This window comes from Eublepharis macularius, chromosome 5 (genome assembly GCF_028583425.1).
Source record: "Eublepharis macularius isolate TG4126 chromosome 5, MPM_Emac_v1.0, whole genome shotgun sequence".
NCBI classification, from domain to species: Eukaryota; Metazoa; Chordata; class Lepidosauria; order Squamata; family Eublepharidae; genus Eublepharis; species Eublepharis macularius.
In genome coordinates, this window is record NC_072794.1 from 173,828,603 (window position 1) to 173,844,971 (window position 16,369).

Consider the following 16,369-nt stretch of genomic DNA (forward strand, 5'->3'; position numbering starts at 1 on the left):
AGAATGTCCCTGATGTCTGATGCACACGGAGGAGGGAGACCCTTCTGCCTTGCTCAGCTGCAGGAGTTGGGCCGTGGCACGCCTCCTTGAGGTCTCTTGCACCACAACAGTCGCCACCACTTCTGCTGTGTTCCCTGCCATCTCTCTGGGCGGGGCTGCATCCTGTAGGCGGCCCCTGGCTGGGGTTGGGATATAAAGCTTTCAGGGAGAGCCCAAGCAACCAGAGGCGTCCCACCATGAAGCCTGGCACCCACCTCCTCCTTTTGGCCGGGCTCCTCGCTCTCTGGGCTCTGATGCCCCCCGTGTCTGCTCAAGGTAAGCAGCCCCTTCCGACCCTGCCTCGGGGCATCTCTCTTCCAGCCCAGAATAGGGAAGGCAGGGGGGGCAGGGATAGTTTCAAGTGTGTGTCAAGAGATAATAATAACGTGTGCTTATATAACACTCTTCTGGACAGATTAGAGCCACACTCAGGGTGGTGAAGAAAGTCAGTGTCATTATTATCCCCAGAATACAGCTGAGGAGCTGGGGCTGAGAGGAGGGGTTTCCCCAAAGGCCACCCACTGAGCTGATGGCAATAGAGGGATTCAAACCAACAGAGTGCTGTCTTGGAGGCCAGCTAGTGAACCACTGTGCTCCAGCAGCTCTCAGATGATACGACTACTTCTGCCCCCTTCCTAAATCTTCCAGATCAGCAGAGAATGTCCCTGGGGATGTTTAACAGGGATCCACTCTGGCACCCACATTGCAGGCTTCTGGCTGGCACTGGAGGTTTGTTCTGACCATGAGTGGTTGGAGGTCTTGGGCAGTGTAAAGAAATACCTCCAGGTGCCCCTTGGCACAGCTCTGATCCTGCAGGGCTCTTGTTCCAGAATCGAAGAAGTTGAGCTCCCATCCAGCACAAGGAAGAGTTCAAGTTCTTCGGCTGTAGGGCAAACTCCCCCCGCTCCCAGCCCTTGCCCCTCATTAAACACACAGTCAGCCTCTCCAGTGAACTCTCCCCTTCCCAATTTGTCAGAGGAGCACCGCTGGGGAATACTTTGCCCTCTGAACACAGAGGCACGTGAAGCTGCATTAGAGGGAGACGGACGACTGTTCCATCCAGGCAGCAGCTGTTCCATCCTCTGAGAGGCAGCAGCTCTCCGGAGCCTCAGCCACGAAGGGTCCCCTGTATCACTTAGGATTTGATATTTTGTGACTGAAAATAGCTCTGAATTAACGATCCTCTGAGTGGCCTGAGAGTTCACATCAGGGTTGTTTTCAAGATGAAGCTCGCTTTGCTCCTCCTCCTCCTCCATTTCTAAGCCTGCTGCAGTCCAGGGGTGAGACCAGGGCACGTGGAGGAGGATGCACATAATGCCACCCTTTGGCACCTCTAAAATCAGGCCGTGGTGGCCGGGGCATCGTGCAAGGGCACTGCCGTACGGAAGAGACCCTCTGGCTGCTGCAGACAAGGGTTAACCTCCCTACTTTCAGAGCTGTCCCTCTCACCATGTACGGCACTGCCCGTGTTGCTGTGGGGACTAACAGGGCCAGTGCTGCTTCCAACTGCCCTTATCCCCTTTCCCTTTCCAGAGAAAGCAGAAGTTCTGCCTCTGCCCCCACTTTTACCAACTAAAGATGTGCCGGATCTAGCCAGAAAAAGGCATTTATCATGTGCTGCCCAAGCACCCTAAAACCTAGCAAGGCTTTGGTAGCTCTGTCACACACATCCCGGAGCGATACTTGGAAAGCATTGTGGGATCAAATTCTGGATACTTTGATGACATCGAGACACTGCAGCCTCCTTCAGTTAAGATCCGCGCAGGAAATTGGCCCCTTTTACATAGACCGGTATTAATCCATTAGATACTTGTGCCCTTTTCTTTGCTCCGCTGGAAGAGACAGGGGGGACATTCACCCCACAGACCTCCCCACCTGTGCCCATTCAAAGTATTCTTCCAGCTACCAGAGTGCACGGAGCCTGTGCGGTATCAGATCAGGGTGTCTCTCTTCCCCAAATGGGTCTTTGTGACAGGGGCTGTTTGGATTTGCAGGTCGCCCTGGAATATGGCCTGACTAGCAACAAAGCCCATTGTGGGGAAAAAAACACAACGAGCTCTAGAAAGGGCAGGGCAGGCGGGGCAGGCATTGCCACCTCCACTACAAAATGATCTGGTCCAGGGGAGGGCAGGGCAGCTGGGCCTGGCATTGCACCCTCTGTCGCACCCCAATATGGGCAGGGGGAGGACAGGGTGGCTGGGCCTGGCATTGCTCCCTCCCCAGTGCCAGCCGATCATGTTGGGAAAGGGCTGGGAGGTGGACCCTACCCCAATCGGGCTGCAGAGGGTTTGGCAGATGGACCCTTCCCTCCGCCAGCCAATTTCAGGCCTGATTTAGGCACTGCAGATCCAGGAGCACTGCTGAGGTGGGGGGAGAAGGGCCCTGGAGTGCTCCTGCATTCCACAGTGTGTTGAATTGGGACTGCTTTGGGCTGAAATCGCCCTACTGTGGTGCATAGGAGCATGCTGCACCATCCGAGAGTGTGCCCAGGGAGCGGCATTCCCCTGTTTCCCCCGTGCCAATTGGCCTGTCCCTGCAAGTCTATGGCAGATAGAGCTGAGCTGTATGGGTCCGAAGGCCAGGTCAAGTCACCTTGCAAAGCCATGGCAACTAGATGCGGCTTTGAGACATGCAGAGGTCAAGTGGCCATGGCAAATTGATCTGGCCTTCAGATGTGCGGAGATCAGGTCTACTTGCTTTGCAAAGCCATGGCGAATAGACCTGTCCTTCAGACATGCAGAAGCCAGGTCTACTCCACACCCCCCCGTTCAATGCCATAGCAAGTAGACCTGGCCTCCGGATGAGTGGCGCTCTAGTCCACCCACAAAACAAAGCCATGGCGAGTAGACCTGGCCTTCAGACATTTGCATTGGCCAGGTCTACCCAGCTTGCAAAACAATGGCAAGTTGATCTGGCCTCTGAGGTCTAGAGGCAAGTAGACCTGGGCTCTACAGTTCTGGCCTGCAAGGCGTCCCTCCCCCGCAGCAGATCGAGGCTTGGAGGTGGAAATCGGGGAGTGGGGGTGGGGTGATAGAAGGCAAGCAACCCTCCCCCCCACTCCCGCCCCCTTCCCCGTGGGAGACCGAGGCTTGGGGGGAAGCCTAAGGAGGCGGAGTGCAGGCAAGCCAGGCACGCCCCATGGTGGCCTGACCCAGTCGAGGCTGAGGAGGGGGAACCGACCGCTTTGCCGAGCCACAGTGAGTAGACCTGGCCTTCGGATATGCGGAAGCCAGGTCTACTTAGCCTGGCCCTTCTGCGGTCCAGCGGCTTGCCGGGACTGCGCCTGCGCCAGTGAGTCATCAGAAAGACGCTAAGAGAATTATGTTATAGGATCGTTACTGAGACAGGCCTGTAAGGTGTCCCACCCCACCACTGGACCCCGTCTCTCATGCACCACTAGGGTCGCCAGGCCCCCTCGATCTCCCAGCGGGAGATTGGGGCCTGGCTCTTACCTGGGGGGGGTGTGCGCGTGCGGAGCGCACGCACTCTCTCCTGCGAGTGTGATGACGTTACTTAGTGACGTCACCACGCAGCCCATTTTGGGCACAGATTGGGTACGTTTTGGCGTGGATCAGCCCCATTGTGGGCCCCTGTGGAGCATGGGAGCGTTCCTGCATGGATCGGGCCGTTTTGGTGTGGATTGGGTCCGTTGTGGGCCCTTGCGGAGCGCAGGAATGCTCCCGCGCTCCACAGGGGCCCCGATCCAGGCCAAAACAGGCCTGATCCTGGCTGCTGCAGGGGGGCGCGCATTGAAGGTGCGCGCCCCCTCACTGGCCAGGTAGGTGGGGGCGGGGGATCACCCGCCCCGCCCCCACAAGGGGTCTGGCAGCCCTATGCACCACAAGTGCACTGCTGGCCTTAGTTCCTGGTTCTGGGCATCTTGGTCTGCAATGGGGAAAAAACTCTTTTTGCTTTAAATACTCCCCCCCCCAATTTCCCTTAAAGACAGCACAGACATGTCGCTTGCCAAAGCCAAAGGGTCTTAGAGGATTCTACTCATGGTGTAGTGTGGGGAGATGGGCCGATACGGGGGTCGTTGGTGGAGAGCAAAGCCTATCTTTGCCTTGTGGTTAAATGGCTGTTCTGTTACAGGCAAGCCCGGCAAGTGCCCCGTCCCAACGGGCCCTGGTATGTGTGTGGAGAAATGTTCTTCGGATTATGATTGCCAAGGAAGACAGAAGTGCTGCAGCAATGGGTGTGGGCATGTGTGCATGGATCCAGTATCCGCAGGTGAGGGCGACTTTCTTTTGGCTCTGGGGTCTGAGATGGACCCTCACCATCAATAGGTTTCCAAATGCAATTGGCACAGAAACAGCCGTTTCCACCAGGGCTTTCCTTCACTAGTGGGGAGTAGAGAGAGAACGCCTTTTGCTTGCTGGTGGGTTTTTGTGATGGTTCTTCCTGTTCAGTCTGAGGGAACCACTCACATATCAGTGCCAACTGCCGTTCTTGCGGCCCAAAGGACAGGCATCTGGGGCAATTGACCCCAAAGTTCTGCCCGTCTCTGAGCTCTGAGCCCACACTGGGGCCTCTGTGCTGATGCAAACCCAAGAGACAGGCCAGCCAATCAGAGCCCCTGGGATTCCTCTGGATGGGAGGGGTGAGCCACCAGGCAGAGTGCAGCTCTGGATAAGAGCATAAGCTGTGGCCAGGCTCCTCGCTTTGAGCTTTTATTTAGGACTATCAAAAACGCCTGTTGTGTTTAACAATACAACGGGGTCTAACAGGGCCTTGTGTGGGCAGGCACCGCCCCAGCAGTGTTCCTGCACTCCCTTTTAGCCTCAAAGGGGCAGAAATTGGGCCCATGCAGACCGCAGGAGCACTCCAGGGCCCATCACGCCACCACAGCAGTGTCCCTGCACCCTGCACCATCCTGATCCAGCCTCAAACAGGCAGAAATTGGGCTGGTCCATTCAAGGCAGGGGGGAATGCAGGCGAGCCAGGCATGCCCACCGCCCCTGCTCCCCCTTCCCCCATCAAACCTTGGGGAGGCAGCAAAGGTGAGCCAGGCATGCCCACTGCCCTATGCCCCACGCCCCCTCCCTGATTGCGGCTTTATGGTGGGCAGATTGAGCCTGGCATGCCCGCACCATGACCCCTTCCCACTCCCCATGGCAGCTTTGGTATACCAGTCTGGCCTGCGCTGCTGGGGTTTCCTGGGCTTCCAGAAGCCCCGAGGCGGTGGAAAGGCAAACCTCACTGCTTCCAACTAAGTTCTTATTCCCGCGTACTGCGCCTGCACGGGGATAAGAGGTGAGTCGTCGGCAACACAGTTTGCCTTTTATGTTTAAGGATTTTGCAGTCCAGGTAAGTTAGGAAACTTGTTTTAGGGAAATAAACAAGCCCCTGGTGAAGGGCATGTCAAAATCAAACTGCACTTGTATTGGCTCGCATCTCTTTGCGTTAAAAGAGCCATCTAGACAAGAACCTGTGTTGCCAAGGGGTAATGGATCTTTTGCAACTGCTGTTTCCTGCTGTTTCTCCAGGCGGAGCTGCATCTTGTAGGCAGCCCCTGCTGGATCTGGAATATAAGGAGTTCAGAGATAGCTCAAGCAACCAGAGGTGCCTCGCCATGAAGCCTGGCAGCTGTCTCCTCCCTTTTCTCAGGCTTCTCACTCTCTGAGCTCTGATGCCCTCTTCCTCTGCTCAAAGTACTTCAGAGCACCTTTCTTTTAGCCCCAAATGGGGAAGACTTTGGGGTCAGGGAGGGTCTCCTCCAGTGTCAGACCTTGGCAGGTAGATCTCCAGTTCCCCCACATCAAGCATTTGGATGCATTGGTTGAGGTTTTATTAGAGATCCATTCAGCCCAAGTTCACTGTACAAATCCATTGGCAGAAGTCGCGATTCAAAAAAAGCAGTGCTAGTTATAGGGAAACTTCCCGCCCTTGGTGGCCGTTGGCATTCTGGCACGAAACCCCAAAAAGTTACAGGGGAGCATGATTAGTTTAGACTAGACATAAGGTAGGATGAAATCACTTCAGTCGCTGAGAAAAGAGACATCTTACTCTGGCTGCGGCTTGTAGCCAAGGTCACTTGCTAGGAAAGTGAAAGTAAATACTTTTTACAGATAACCCCCCTTTGCTGGGTACATTTCAGTATAAGCAGTTAGCACATTCTCAAACAACTAGTACAGTGTATTGTCGAAGGCTTTCACGGCCGGAGAATGATGGTTGTTGTGGGTTTTCCGGGCTGTATTGCCGTGGTCTTGGCATTGTAGTTCCTGACGTTTCGCCAGCAGCTGTGGCTGGCATCTTCAGACCTCTGAAGATGCCAGCCACAGCTGCTGGCGAAACATCAGGAACTACAATGCCAAGATCACGGCAATACAGCCCAGAAAACCCACAACAACCAACTAGTACAGTGTACATAATTATCAGAACAGAACCCCCCCAATACACATACATGGCAGATAGGCAATCAGGCATATATGACATCAAGTGTCTGCTTTGTGTGTCATGAAACAACAACAACAACAACAACAACAACAACAACAACAACAACAACAACAACAACAACAGTGTGCTTATATACCACTCCTCTGGGCAGATTAGTAACACACTCAGAGTGGTGAACACAGTTTTGTTATTATCCCCACAATCAGGGCTTTTTTTCAGCTGGAACGTGGTGGAACGGAGTTCCGGCGCCTCTTGAAAATGGTCACATGGCCGGTGGCCCCGCCCCCTGATCTCCAGACAGACGGGAGTTTAAACTAAACTCTCCCCTGTCTGGATATCAGGGAGGGCGGGGCCACTGGCCATGTGACCATTTTCACCTAGGGCAATTTAAACTTTAAAAAAACTCCCCCCTTGTCCCAGCTGACCCAAAGTGACGTCATTGTGCGATCCTGAGTCCCACCACTGAGTTCCACCACCTCTTTTCCTAGGAAAAAGCCCTGCTCACAATACAGCTGGGGAACTGGGCTGAGATGAGTGGCTGACCCAAGGCCACCTGCAGAGTTCATGGCAGTGGTGGGAGTCGCGCCAGCAGAGTGCTGCCTTGGAGGACAGCAAAAATTGTGCAGGTGTAACCTGTTTTGTTCAAGGGCAATATCAAATAAATAGATTTTTCTAATATGAGAACTGGAAGAGTTCATGTCTATGACAGTGTGATCCCACCTTGTGACACTTACATTTATAAAAGATTACAATGAATAAACTTGAGGGAAAAACCCATCTTATTTGGAACAATACAATAATAAAGCATATATAACAACAATCATGTGACAAAACAGGCCTGTTTTTGCTCAAGCAGACCCAGGTCTCAGTCTTTCTGACTTCTGTGTGGTGGTCAGTCCCTTGAATTGCAGCAACTTGTAGCTGTGCTCTGCGTTGAGATGCCTTCTGTTCTTCACAGGAGTCCTATAACATTAATAGAGAGTTCATAGAAAGGAGCGCTTTTTCTGAGGAGAGAGGGCTTCTCCCTGCAGCTTCAGGCCCTCCCGTCTCTGGGAGGGACAGGGAGGGAGAGTTTTCTCCTTTCTGTTGCCACAGACATACGCAATACCTCCACATGGAACAGTTGAAATGGAGAAATGTCTCCCCTCTACGATTTTGCATGGGAAGGCAGGAGCTCTTCCTCCCCTAGCAGCAGCTTTCTGAACCCATTTGCACTCTCACTTTTTTTTTTAATATAGAAGCCAATCCTGGAGCTGACATGTGTCTGCATGGAGCACAGGTTGGCCTCATGGAGAACTCGTAAAAGTAGTAATGTGTAGAGTGACCCTCAGGAGATCACATATATGTTGGCAGGGAAGCCAGATGGAGCAGCCAGTGGTCCAATGCAAAGCTGCTCCAAGATGCTTCAGACAGCTTCAGCTGAAATCTCTTTGCAGGAAACCGGTGCTGTTTACAGGAGTCCCTCTGCGGCATGGAGATTTCTTGGCAGAAAAGATGAACACAGCCCTCCTTGTCTCTGTGTCTTTGTGGTGATGTACACTGTTCAGGGAAAGATGCCTTGCCCAATTGATGCCTGCCTCTGCTGCTTTGACCATTGTTAACCAACCCTTTTATGGCCAGGTTAAGCCCTTTGCTTGCAAGAGGGATCTTTTCTAGTTTGGATTGGAAAGACGTCTCCAATAGAGAACAAAAGACACCAAACAACCAATTCATAAAGTTATAAAATTTGTTCAGATCAAGTTCTTCACAAATCATAGGGAAAGGCTTCTTCAAAAGTCATGGTACTAAGCTCTAAGAAGCCAGACTACAATATAGGGAGACATAGGAATTCCATAAGCTCCAATAAGATGTAGCAAAACATGAAAAAGCATAGTAAAATATCTTACCAATGCAAGATGTCTGTACTGATGGAGAGAGAGAGATTTACCTTTCTTTCTGGACCTGTAAACAAAAGGAGAAGCGGAGGAAAGTATAGGTACTCCCCCCCCCTTCTTAGTTCTTACGCATTTTCAGATTAATTTTTGGGTGCATCCGCCTCTCTCTCTCCACCAATCAGATCCCTATATGTCATCCTTTGGCAGGAAAATCTCCAAAATTTCCTAGAATCTGCAAAACGGTTACATCAATTCAACCCATTTCAATATTTACTGTTATTGCCCAAATTATGATAATTCATTTCTACACTCATCAGCAAAAACCTTCTGGGTTGTTCTGACCCATTCCAACCACATCCCATTGCAACATGTGATTGCGCAAATATCCCATTGTGACTCCATTTTGTTTAGCTCACTATCCTAGCAGCTTATATGACTATCTGCCTATGGCTACCTATGGATAGATAGATGGTTATGAATATATGAAGAATGATTACTGCATATGATTATTTCAGGGTTCCGTGTTCACAGGCACGTGTAAATATGTAACTGTGTAAATGGATGGTAGCACTTGTATGATACTGATGAATTCGCAGAATGATTACACAGCTCTAAAGTATAGGCTCCTATATGACTATTACCATCTACTCTGCTCCTGATCCCAACTGGCTGAAGGGGGGGCAGCATTGCCACCTACTCTGCTCCTAATGCAACCTGGGTTAAGGTGGGGGTGGGCATTGCCACCTCCTCTGCTCCTAATACCAACTGGGTTAAGGTGGGGGTGGGCATTGCCACCTGCTCTACTCCTAATACCAGTTTGGTTGAAGCAGGGGTGGTCATTGCCACCTGCTCTGCCTCTAATAACACCTGGGTTAAGGTGAAGGTGGGCATTGCCCCTCCTCTGCTTTTAACAGCTGAGTTAAGGTGGGGGTGGGCATTGCCATCTGCTCCATTCCTAATACCAGCTGGGTTAAGACAGGGGTGGGCATTGTCACCTGCTTTGCTCCTAATACCAGCTGGGTTAAGGTGGTGGTGGGCATTGCCACCCACTCCACTTTTAATACCAGCTTGCTGAAGGGGGGCAGGCATTGCCACCTGCTCTGCAGCTAATACCAGCTGGGTTAATGTGGGGGTGGGCATTGCTAAGTGTTCTTCTCCTATTACCGCTTGTGTTAAGGCTGGAGATGGGCATTGCCACCTGCTCTGTTCCTAATACCAGCTGGGTAAAGGCATGGGGAGGGCATTGCTACCTGCTCCGCTTCTGTTCCCTGCCTGGGCTTCCCACCAAGGCATGTTTTCTGGAGCGATATGGTGAGTTATCTGGGCTTTCTTGTGTAGAAGCGCCCTCTGGTGGTGCACCAGGGTATAAAGTGAGTTGTCTGAAACACGCTTACTCAGTTATGTAGATAGATAGATAGAATGAGTTACCATCGAATAAGGTATGTGAACAGGTCAGCTGAGAAATTGGTGGTAGGGGAGAGCAGGGTAATATCTAAGCCCAGAGGGTTGTATGTCCAGTTGAGGTATCATACTGCCTGCATGTGGCTCCTCCTGAATCTCTGCCTTTTCCTTCCGATAGACTAACCTCGTCTGAACTCCAGAACCCTTGACAGCAGCCCGTGCAGAAGAACTTCTCCCCTCAAAAACGAATGCACCAGCTTGGGCCCTGATCCTGCTTCCCCATCCTGGCACCACAAGAAAAGCTGATCGTCCGCTTAACTCTGAAGGGTCATAAATAATTAAAGAGAACCTTGCAACTTCCAATAGTGTCATGGTCATTGTAGTCACTGGCTTAGATGGCACCAGCCTTGAGTCTCCCCAGGCCCTGGATTAGCCTTTCTCACAAGCAGCCATCAAGGAGCATCCATCAGAAAGAGAGGCGCCAGGCCCCCTCTCGTAAGGCTTCAGGGTCGGTTTCTGTGAGACGGGATTCTCAGGGTGGGAGCAACATGAACTCTGCCAGGTGTAGCTTGTGTGTTCCCCTCCATTCCTCTGCTCTCTGTTCCTGGACTGGATCAGACCGAGGCCTGAAGCAGAAGGAACTTCAACCTTTGCCCCCAAACCATAGTGTGCAGCAGTAGCCTTCTGCACCTGTGATCCATCACCGCTGCCTGTGAGCTCTGCCTTGTAGAAATCAGCCCTCCGACTTTCGTCTTTGGTGACCAGGCGGATCAGAGCTCTGTGCCTTCAGGAATGGTTAAGTGGACCACAAAAGTCTTTTTAAAGGACCTTCTTTATCAAGAGACAGGGCTCCAAAGAAAAGCAGAAAGAAAATGGAAACAAGGACGAAACAAAACAATCCGGGAGGGGGCGGGGGTGTTACTAAGTTAGGCCAAAATACAAGTACACAATCAAATTGATATGCAAGTGTCTTTCAGAGTAGAAATGCTATGGGCGCTCAGATACTCTCTGCCCCCTGCCCATGCTCATGAAATGTGTGTTACACTGGACAGAACAGAGGGCTGAAGAGGAAGCAAGACAAGGACAACATATGGGGAATATGTGGGGTCCCGACTTGGGCAGAGCTTCATAAATGGGCAAAAAAGGGATTAACAATAAGACCAAAAAAAAGTACAATTTTATCTTTATTGGAAAATGAAGAAGCAAGAATAGCAAGAGGCAGCATAAAATATACCAGCACAATGCACACAAAAAATGATTGCCTTTTGCCTAGGATACTTAAGTTCTAGAAGGGGGTGGCTAAGAGGATGAGAAGGGAAAAAGCCAATATAGGAGTTTTATCCTGGTAGGAGGAAGAGTGCAGGACGGGCCCAATGGAGGGAGACGATGACTATGCAGCCAAGCTGCTCAGGTGGGAGACCAGGCAGTGACTGGAGGTCAGAAGTTGAAGGAAGAAAAGCATTTTGGAGATGGAGACCGGCTCAAAGTATCCATGGAGGTTCTGACCCATGTCACAGTTCAGTGCATGAGAGGATCCTATAACATAATTGTGTTAGCAGGTTTCCGACGACTCACCAGTTATCCCAGCGCTCAGGCGCGATAGTGCGCCCCTAGCAGGGATAAGCAGAGAGTCGCTCCCGCCTGCTGCTGCAGATCAGAACCTAAGGAGGGCAGAACACATCTGCCAGGCTCAGGAGCTCACCAGGTGCCCACCTCCTCCCCTCCCTACGCTCCTGGTTTTTACACCAGCCAGATGGCTGCTGAAGGGTTAGGGTTGAGCTGGCCACCAACTCTCCCCCTCCCCCGCCTTGCCACTGGCCTAATGGGCATAGAAGCACCCTGACCTCTCCCCTCCCCCCCTTTCCACCCACCCGATGGGCATAGGACCATCCAGGGTGGTTGCGTCCTCCTCTTCCCCCCCTTTCCACCCACCCAAAGGCGCAGGAGCACCCCGTGTGGCTGCCTCCTCTCTCCTCCGCCTTTCCACCTGCCCAATGGGTGCAAGAGTGCCCTGGCTGGTTGCCTCCTCCTCTCCCCCCCTTTCCACTCAGCCCATGGCACAAGAGTACCCCAGACGATTGCCTCCTCCTCTTCCCCCTTTTCCACCCACCCAATGGCGCAGGAGCGCCCCATGCGGCTGCCTCCTCTCTCCCCTGCCTTTCCACCTGCCCAATGGGCGCAAGAGTGCCCTGGATGGTTGCCTCCTCCTCCTCCCCCCTTTGCACCCACCCGATGGGCACAGAAGCATCCCAGGCAGTTGCCTCCTCCCCCTCCCCTTTCCACCCACTCAGTGGCGCACTATTGCCCCGTGTGGCTGCCTCCTCTTCCTCCTCCCCCCCTTTCCACCCACCCGATGGCACAGGAGCGCCCTGGGTGGTTGGCTGCTTTTTCTCCCCACCACCACTCAGCTCCAGGACTGGCTTCTACTAAAAAAAGCGCGAGAGCAAATGGGCTCAGAAAACTGCCACCAGGGGAGGAAGAGCGCCTGCCTTTCTCTCAAGCTTTTTTCCCATGCAAATTCATAGAGGGGAGACATTTCTCCATTTCAACTGTTCCATGTGGAGGTGTTGTGTACGTGTGTGGCAGCAGAAAGGAGAAAACTCTCCTTCCCTGCACAATTTTTGCTGTCCTCCAAGGCAGCACTCTGTTGGTGCGACTCCCACCACTGCCATGAACTCTGCAGGTGGCCTTGGGTCAGCCACTCCTCTCAGCCCCATCTCCCCAGCTGTATTGTGGGGATAATAATAACACTCTGTTCACTGCTCTGAGTGGAGCACTGATCTGTCCAGAACAGCGATATAGAAACACACTGTGGTTGTTGTTATCTCGTGACACACAAAGCAGAAACTTGATGTCATATATGCCTGATTGCCTATCTGCCGGGTATGTGTATTGGGGGGTTGTGTTCTGATCATTATGTACACTGTACTAGTTGTTTGAGAATGTGCTAACTGCTGAACTGAAATGTACCCAGCAAAGGGGGGTTATCGGTAAAAGGTCTTTACTTTCACTTTCCTAGCAAGTTACCTTGGCTACAAGCCGCAGCCAGCGTAAGAGGTCTCTTTTCTCAGAGACTGAAGTGATTTCATCCTGCCTGCCTCTTCTCCCGCCCTACCTTTCTACCCATTCAATGGATGCAGGAGCACCCTGAGCAGTTTTCTCCTCCTCCTCCCCTCCCCTCTTCACCTCCCAGGGCGCCTGCCTCCCCCCCCCCCCACCCCTGGCCTTTCCTGTTCCTTCAGAGACCAGGTCTACCTTCCCCTTGCTTGGCTGGGCTTGTAGACCTGGCTTCTCGACCCGTAGAGGCCAGGTCTGCTTGCCATGGCTCTGCTGTTCAGGTAGACCTGGCCTCTGTACTCTTAGAGGCCAGATCTACTACCTAGTATTGCTAGGGCAGTAGACCTGGTCTCTAGACCCACAGAACCCAGTTCTACCACCTATTTTTTTACTGGTCAGTACTGAGAGCCAACATCACTGAGAGCCAAAATTCTTTGTATTTTCACCAGAAAGTGAAATATAGTTTTCCCAGAAGGGGCCTGTGCAAGACCCGACATGCAAGTGAGAAGAACCAAAGCTCAAGGGCCCAACAAGTGTGTTCCCCATTTGGGTTACAAAAGGACTCCGGTTCAGTCCCAGAGAGGAAGCAGTAGGTGATGGGAAAGACCTCCCACCTGAGACCCCGGAGAGCAGCTGCCAGCCACTGGAGGACAGTCGGGCAGTGATGGAAGCAGCTTTCTGTGTTCATGATCCTACCTGGGATAAGGTATTATTATTGTGATATATGATGGCTATTAATGCAATTTTATCCCCTCTTTTATCCCAGAAGCTCCTAGCAGCATTCATAGTTCTTTCTCTTATTTTCTCAGCAGCCCAGTAAGGGAAGTGAGGCCGTGAGGGGGAGTGGCTAGCCAGAGCTGCATGGTAGAGTGGATCTGAGTGGGTCTCCCAGATCCTCAGTTTGCACGCTCACTATTATACTACACAGCCTGCAGTCATAGCATGCAGAAGGCCCAGCGTCAGATAAGCCCTGCATGTCTGCCATGTGTCTGACTGTATATGTGTCTGTTAGATGATGGTTACTGTGTCTCTGAGTAGGTGCAGAGAGGCACCTAAGGTCTAATCTACTGCCGTTAGTTGTTTATCTTTCCGGCAGAGATGTTTCCAGGCTGTTTCTGCCAAGCTGACCTTGGTGAAGCCAAGCTCCCGTCTCCCCCTCCACTTTGTTCTCAGGTTGGCCAGATGTTGCCCGCCGAAATTCCCCATGACCTCTTTTCCCACTGGGGGGGGGGGCTTCACCCCATATCTATCTGTATTCCCCCACCTTTAGGCATTCCAGTCAGTACCTTTGTCTGAGTTACTTGATACTGGTTTTTCTATTCTTAAATAAGCAACTTTAACTCTTTCACTTGAGTGATGCAGTGAAGCGTTTGGGGAAGGATCACCTGGAAAGTCCTGGAACCCAGGCTCCATCCCTGCCGTCTCCAGTAGCAGTGATTGGGGAAGATCATTCTTGGTTGATGGTTGGAATAGGCAATATGGAGGGGCCTTACTGGGGACAGTGGTTTTGCGGCCTATCCTGCAGCCTGGATTTCTCCACTGGCACCGTTGTCAAGTGACCCTCACAGAACCCCCCGTCCTTTGGGCTGATGTGCATCTGAGGTCCACTCTGGTTATCCAGTCCTGCACCGTCATAGGCCACCCCAGACAACATCCCAACACGGAAAAGGGTTGGAATTGATCTCCCCTCCCCTCTCCTTGCTGTCCTTCTCTTTCTTTCTGCCTTTTAGCCCTCTGTGCTGTCCACCGTGATAAAGATATGAGCCTTGGCACCGGGTACAGAGTATCTGAGTGCTCCATAGGATTTCAGCACTGAAATCCTCTTGAATATTATTCTGACCCTGTTCTTGTATTTTGGTCTGTCTTAGTGAACTTTGGTTGTTGTGGATTTTCCGGGCTGTATGGCCATGGTCTTGGCATTGCAGTTCCTGATTTTTTGCCAGCAGCTGTGACTGGCTTCTTCAGAGGTGTAGCACCAAAAGACAGAGATCTCTCAGTGCTAATGTTGTCATTGACACTGTCTATGTTGTCAACATTGACAGCCCGGAAAATCTACAACAACCAATATTCTCCTCCGGCCATGAAAGCCTTTGACGATATATTGATGAACATTCTTTGATTGTTCTGTTACGTCCCTGTCTCCCTCTTCTTCCACTTTGCATTGGATCCCTGTCCCTTGATCAGGAAGTCCCCTAAAACAAAGTTTGGTGGTCCGCTTAACTATTCCTAAAGGCACAGAGCTCTGCTCTGCCTGGTCACCAAAGAAGAGAGGCCAGGGGCTGATTGCTACATCGCAGAGTTCACAGGCAGGGATGCAGAAGGCAGCAGAAGGCTTCTGCTTCTCTCTGCCATGCAGGGCTATGCACAACAGAAACAGCCTGGGGGACATTTGGCCCTTTGCCGAAGACTGCGTAACCAGAAGACCTTCCACAACAGACTGAGCAAGCTGTTCCCCAAACTGTCTCTATTTGATTTAACAGTGCATGGGTGGGATGGAAGCTGAAGTTCCTTCTGCACCAGGGCCAAGGTCTACTCCAGAGTAGGAAAAGAGAGCACAGGAATGGGGGAGAACACACAAGCTGCACCCGGCTGTGGCAGAGTTCAAAATCCCATCTCATGGAAACTTAAGAGAGGAGGGCTGGCCCCTCCCTTTCTGATGGATTCTCCTTTATAACTGCACATGAGAATGGCCAATGGCTACTCTAGGGCCTGGGGAGACTCAAGACTGTGCAGCTGGTGCCATCATGGACTCTTTGAAAAGACCACCACACATTTGGAACTTGCAGGGTTCTCTTTAATCACGATCCCCCTCCAGCATGGCCCTTTGGAGTTAAGCCAAGAATGAGGTTCTCTTGGGGTTCCTCAGGTGGAGAAACTGCAGGACGGGGAAGCAGGATCAGGGCCCGATCTGGTGCACCGGCTCTCAAAGGAAGCAGGTCTTCTACACAGGCAGCTGTCAAGGATTCTGGAGTTCAGGCAAGGTTAGCCTGCTAGAAGGAAAAGACGGTTAGAGATCCAGGAAGAGCCATGTGCAGGCAGTGAGATCAGCTCAGCTGGAGATGACGACCCTCTAGGCTTAGATATTTCTTGCCTCTCTCCTCTCACCAGCTTCTCAGCTGAAATTCAAAACACTTCACATAACCTAGTCTATGGCAACAAACTAAACATAGTTAATAGAATCCAGTTTAAACCATTTTTAAAAAAGAAAACTGGAAGAGGGACAGAATAATATAAGATGGGATGCCAGCAAGGATTTCAAACAGTTCCTGGAGGGTAAAAACCTTGCGAGTGCTTTCTAAAATGCAGGAAGGAGGGAACAACAGGGAGAACTTGATGGGAGCACCTCTCCTGGCCCCTTCCTACATGCTCAGGGTAATGCCGGTTGCTACTATGGGATCAGGAAGCAATTTCCCCCAGGCAGGGCATCTTTCAACTTAGGGTTGCCTGCTCTAGGGAGGGAAAGTGCTGGCGATTTGGGGGTGGAGCCTGTGGAGAAGAGGGGAGTGATCAGAAGAAGAGCAGAGGCCATGGAGGGGGCTCCAGTTTGTCAAGGTTCATGTTGGGCTGTGCACTGCTTCTATCCCCTTTGGGTGCAGTGGTTA

At 51.8% G+C, this 16,369-nt stretch overlaps 1 protein-coding gene across 3 annotated transcripts in view; it reads right to left on the bottom strand.

Moving 5' to 3' along the window:
* Positions 1-7,334: 7,334 nt before the first annotated feature.
* LOC129331018 (WAP four-disulfide core domain protein 3-like) overlaps positions 7,335-16,369 on the bottom strand; it is a 52,145-nt gene continuing 43,110 nt past the window's right edge. Inside the window, exon 7 of one of the 3 annotated variants that reach the window (XM_054981336.1) lies at positions 7,335-7,398. In XM_054981336.1, the coding sequence (XP_054837311.1) occupies positions 7,388-7,398 (11 nt within the window). In that variant the 3' untranslated portion in view covers positions 7,335-7,387. Of the gene's footprint in view, positions 7,399-15,562; positions 15,758-16,369 lie in introns of those variants that run through there. The other 2 variants (XM_054981339.1, XM_054981337.1) reach the window with 2 other exon arrangements.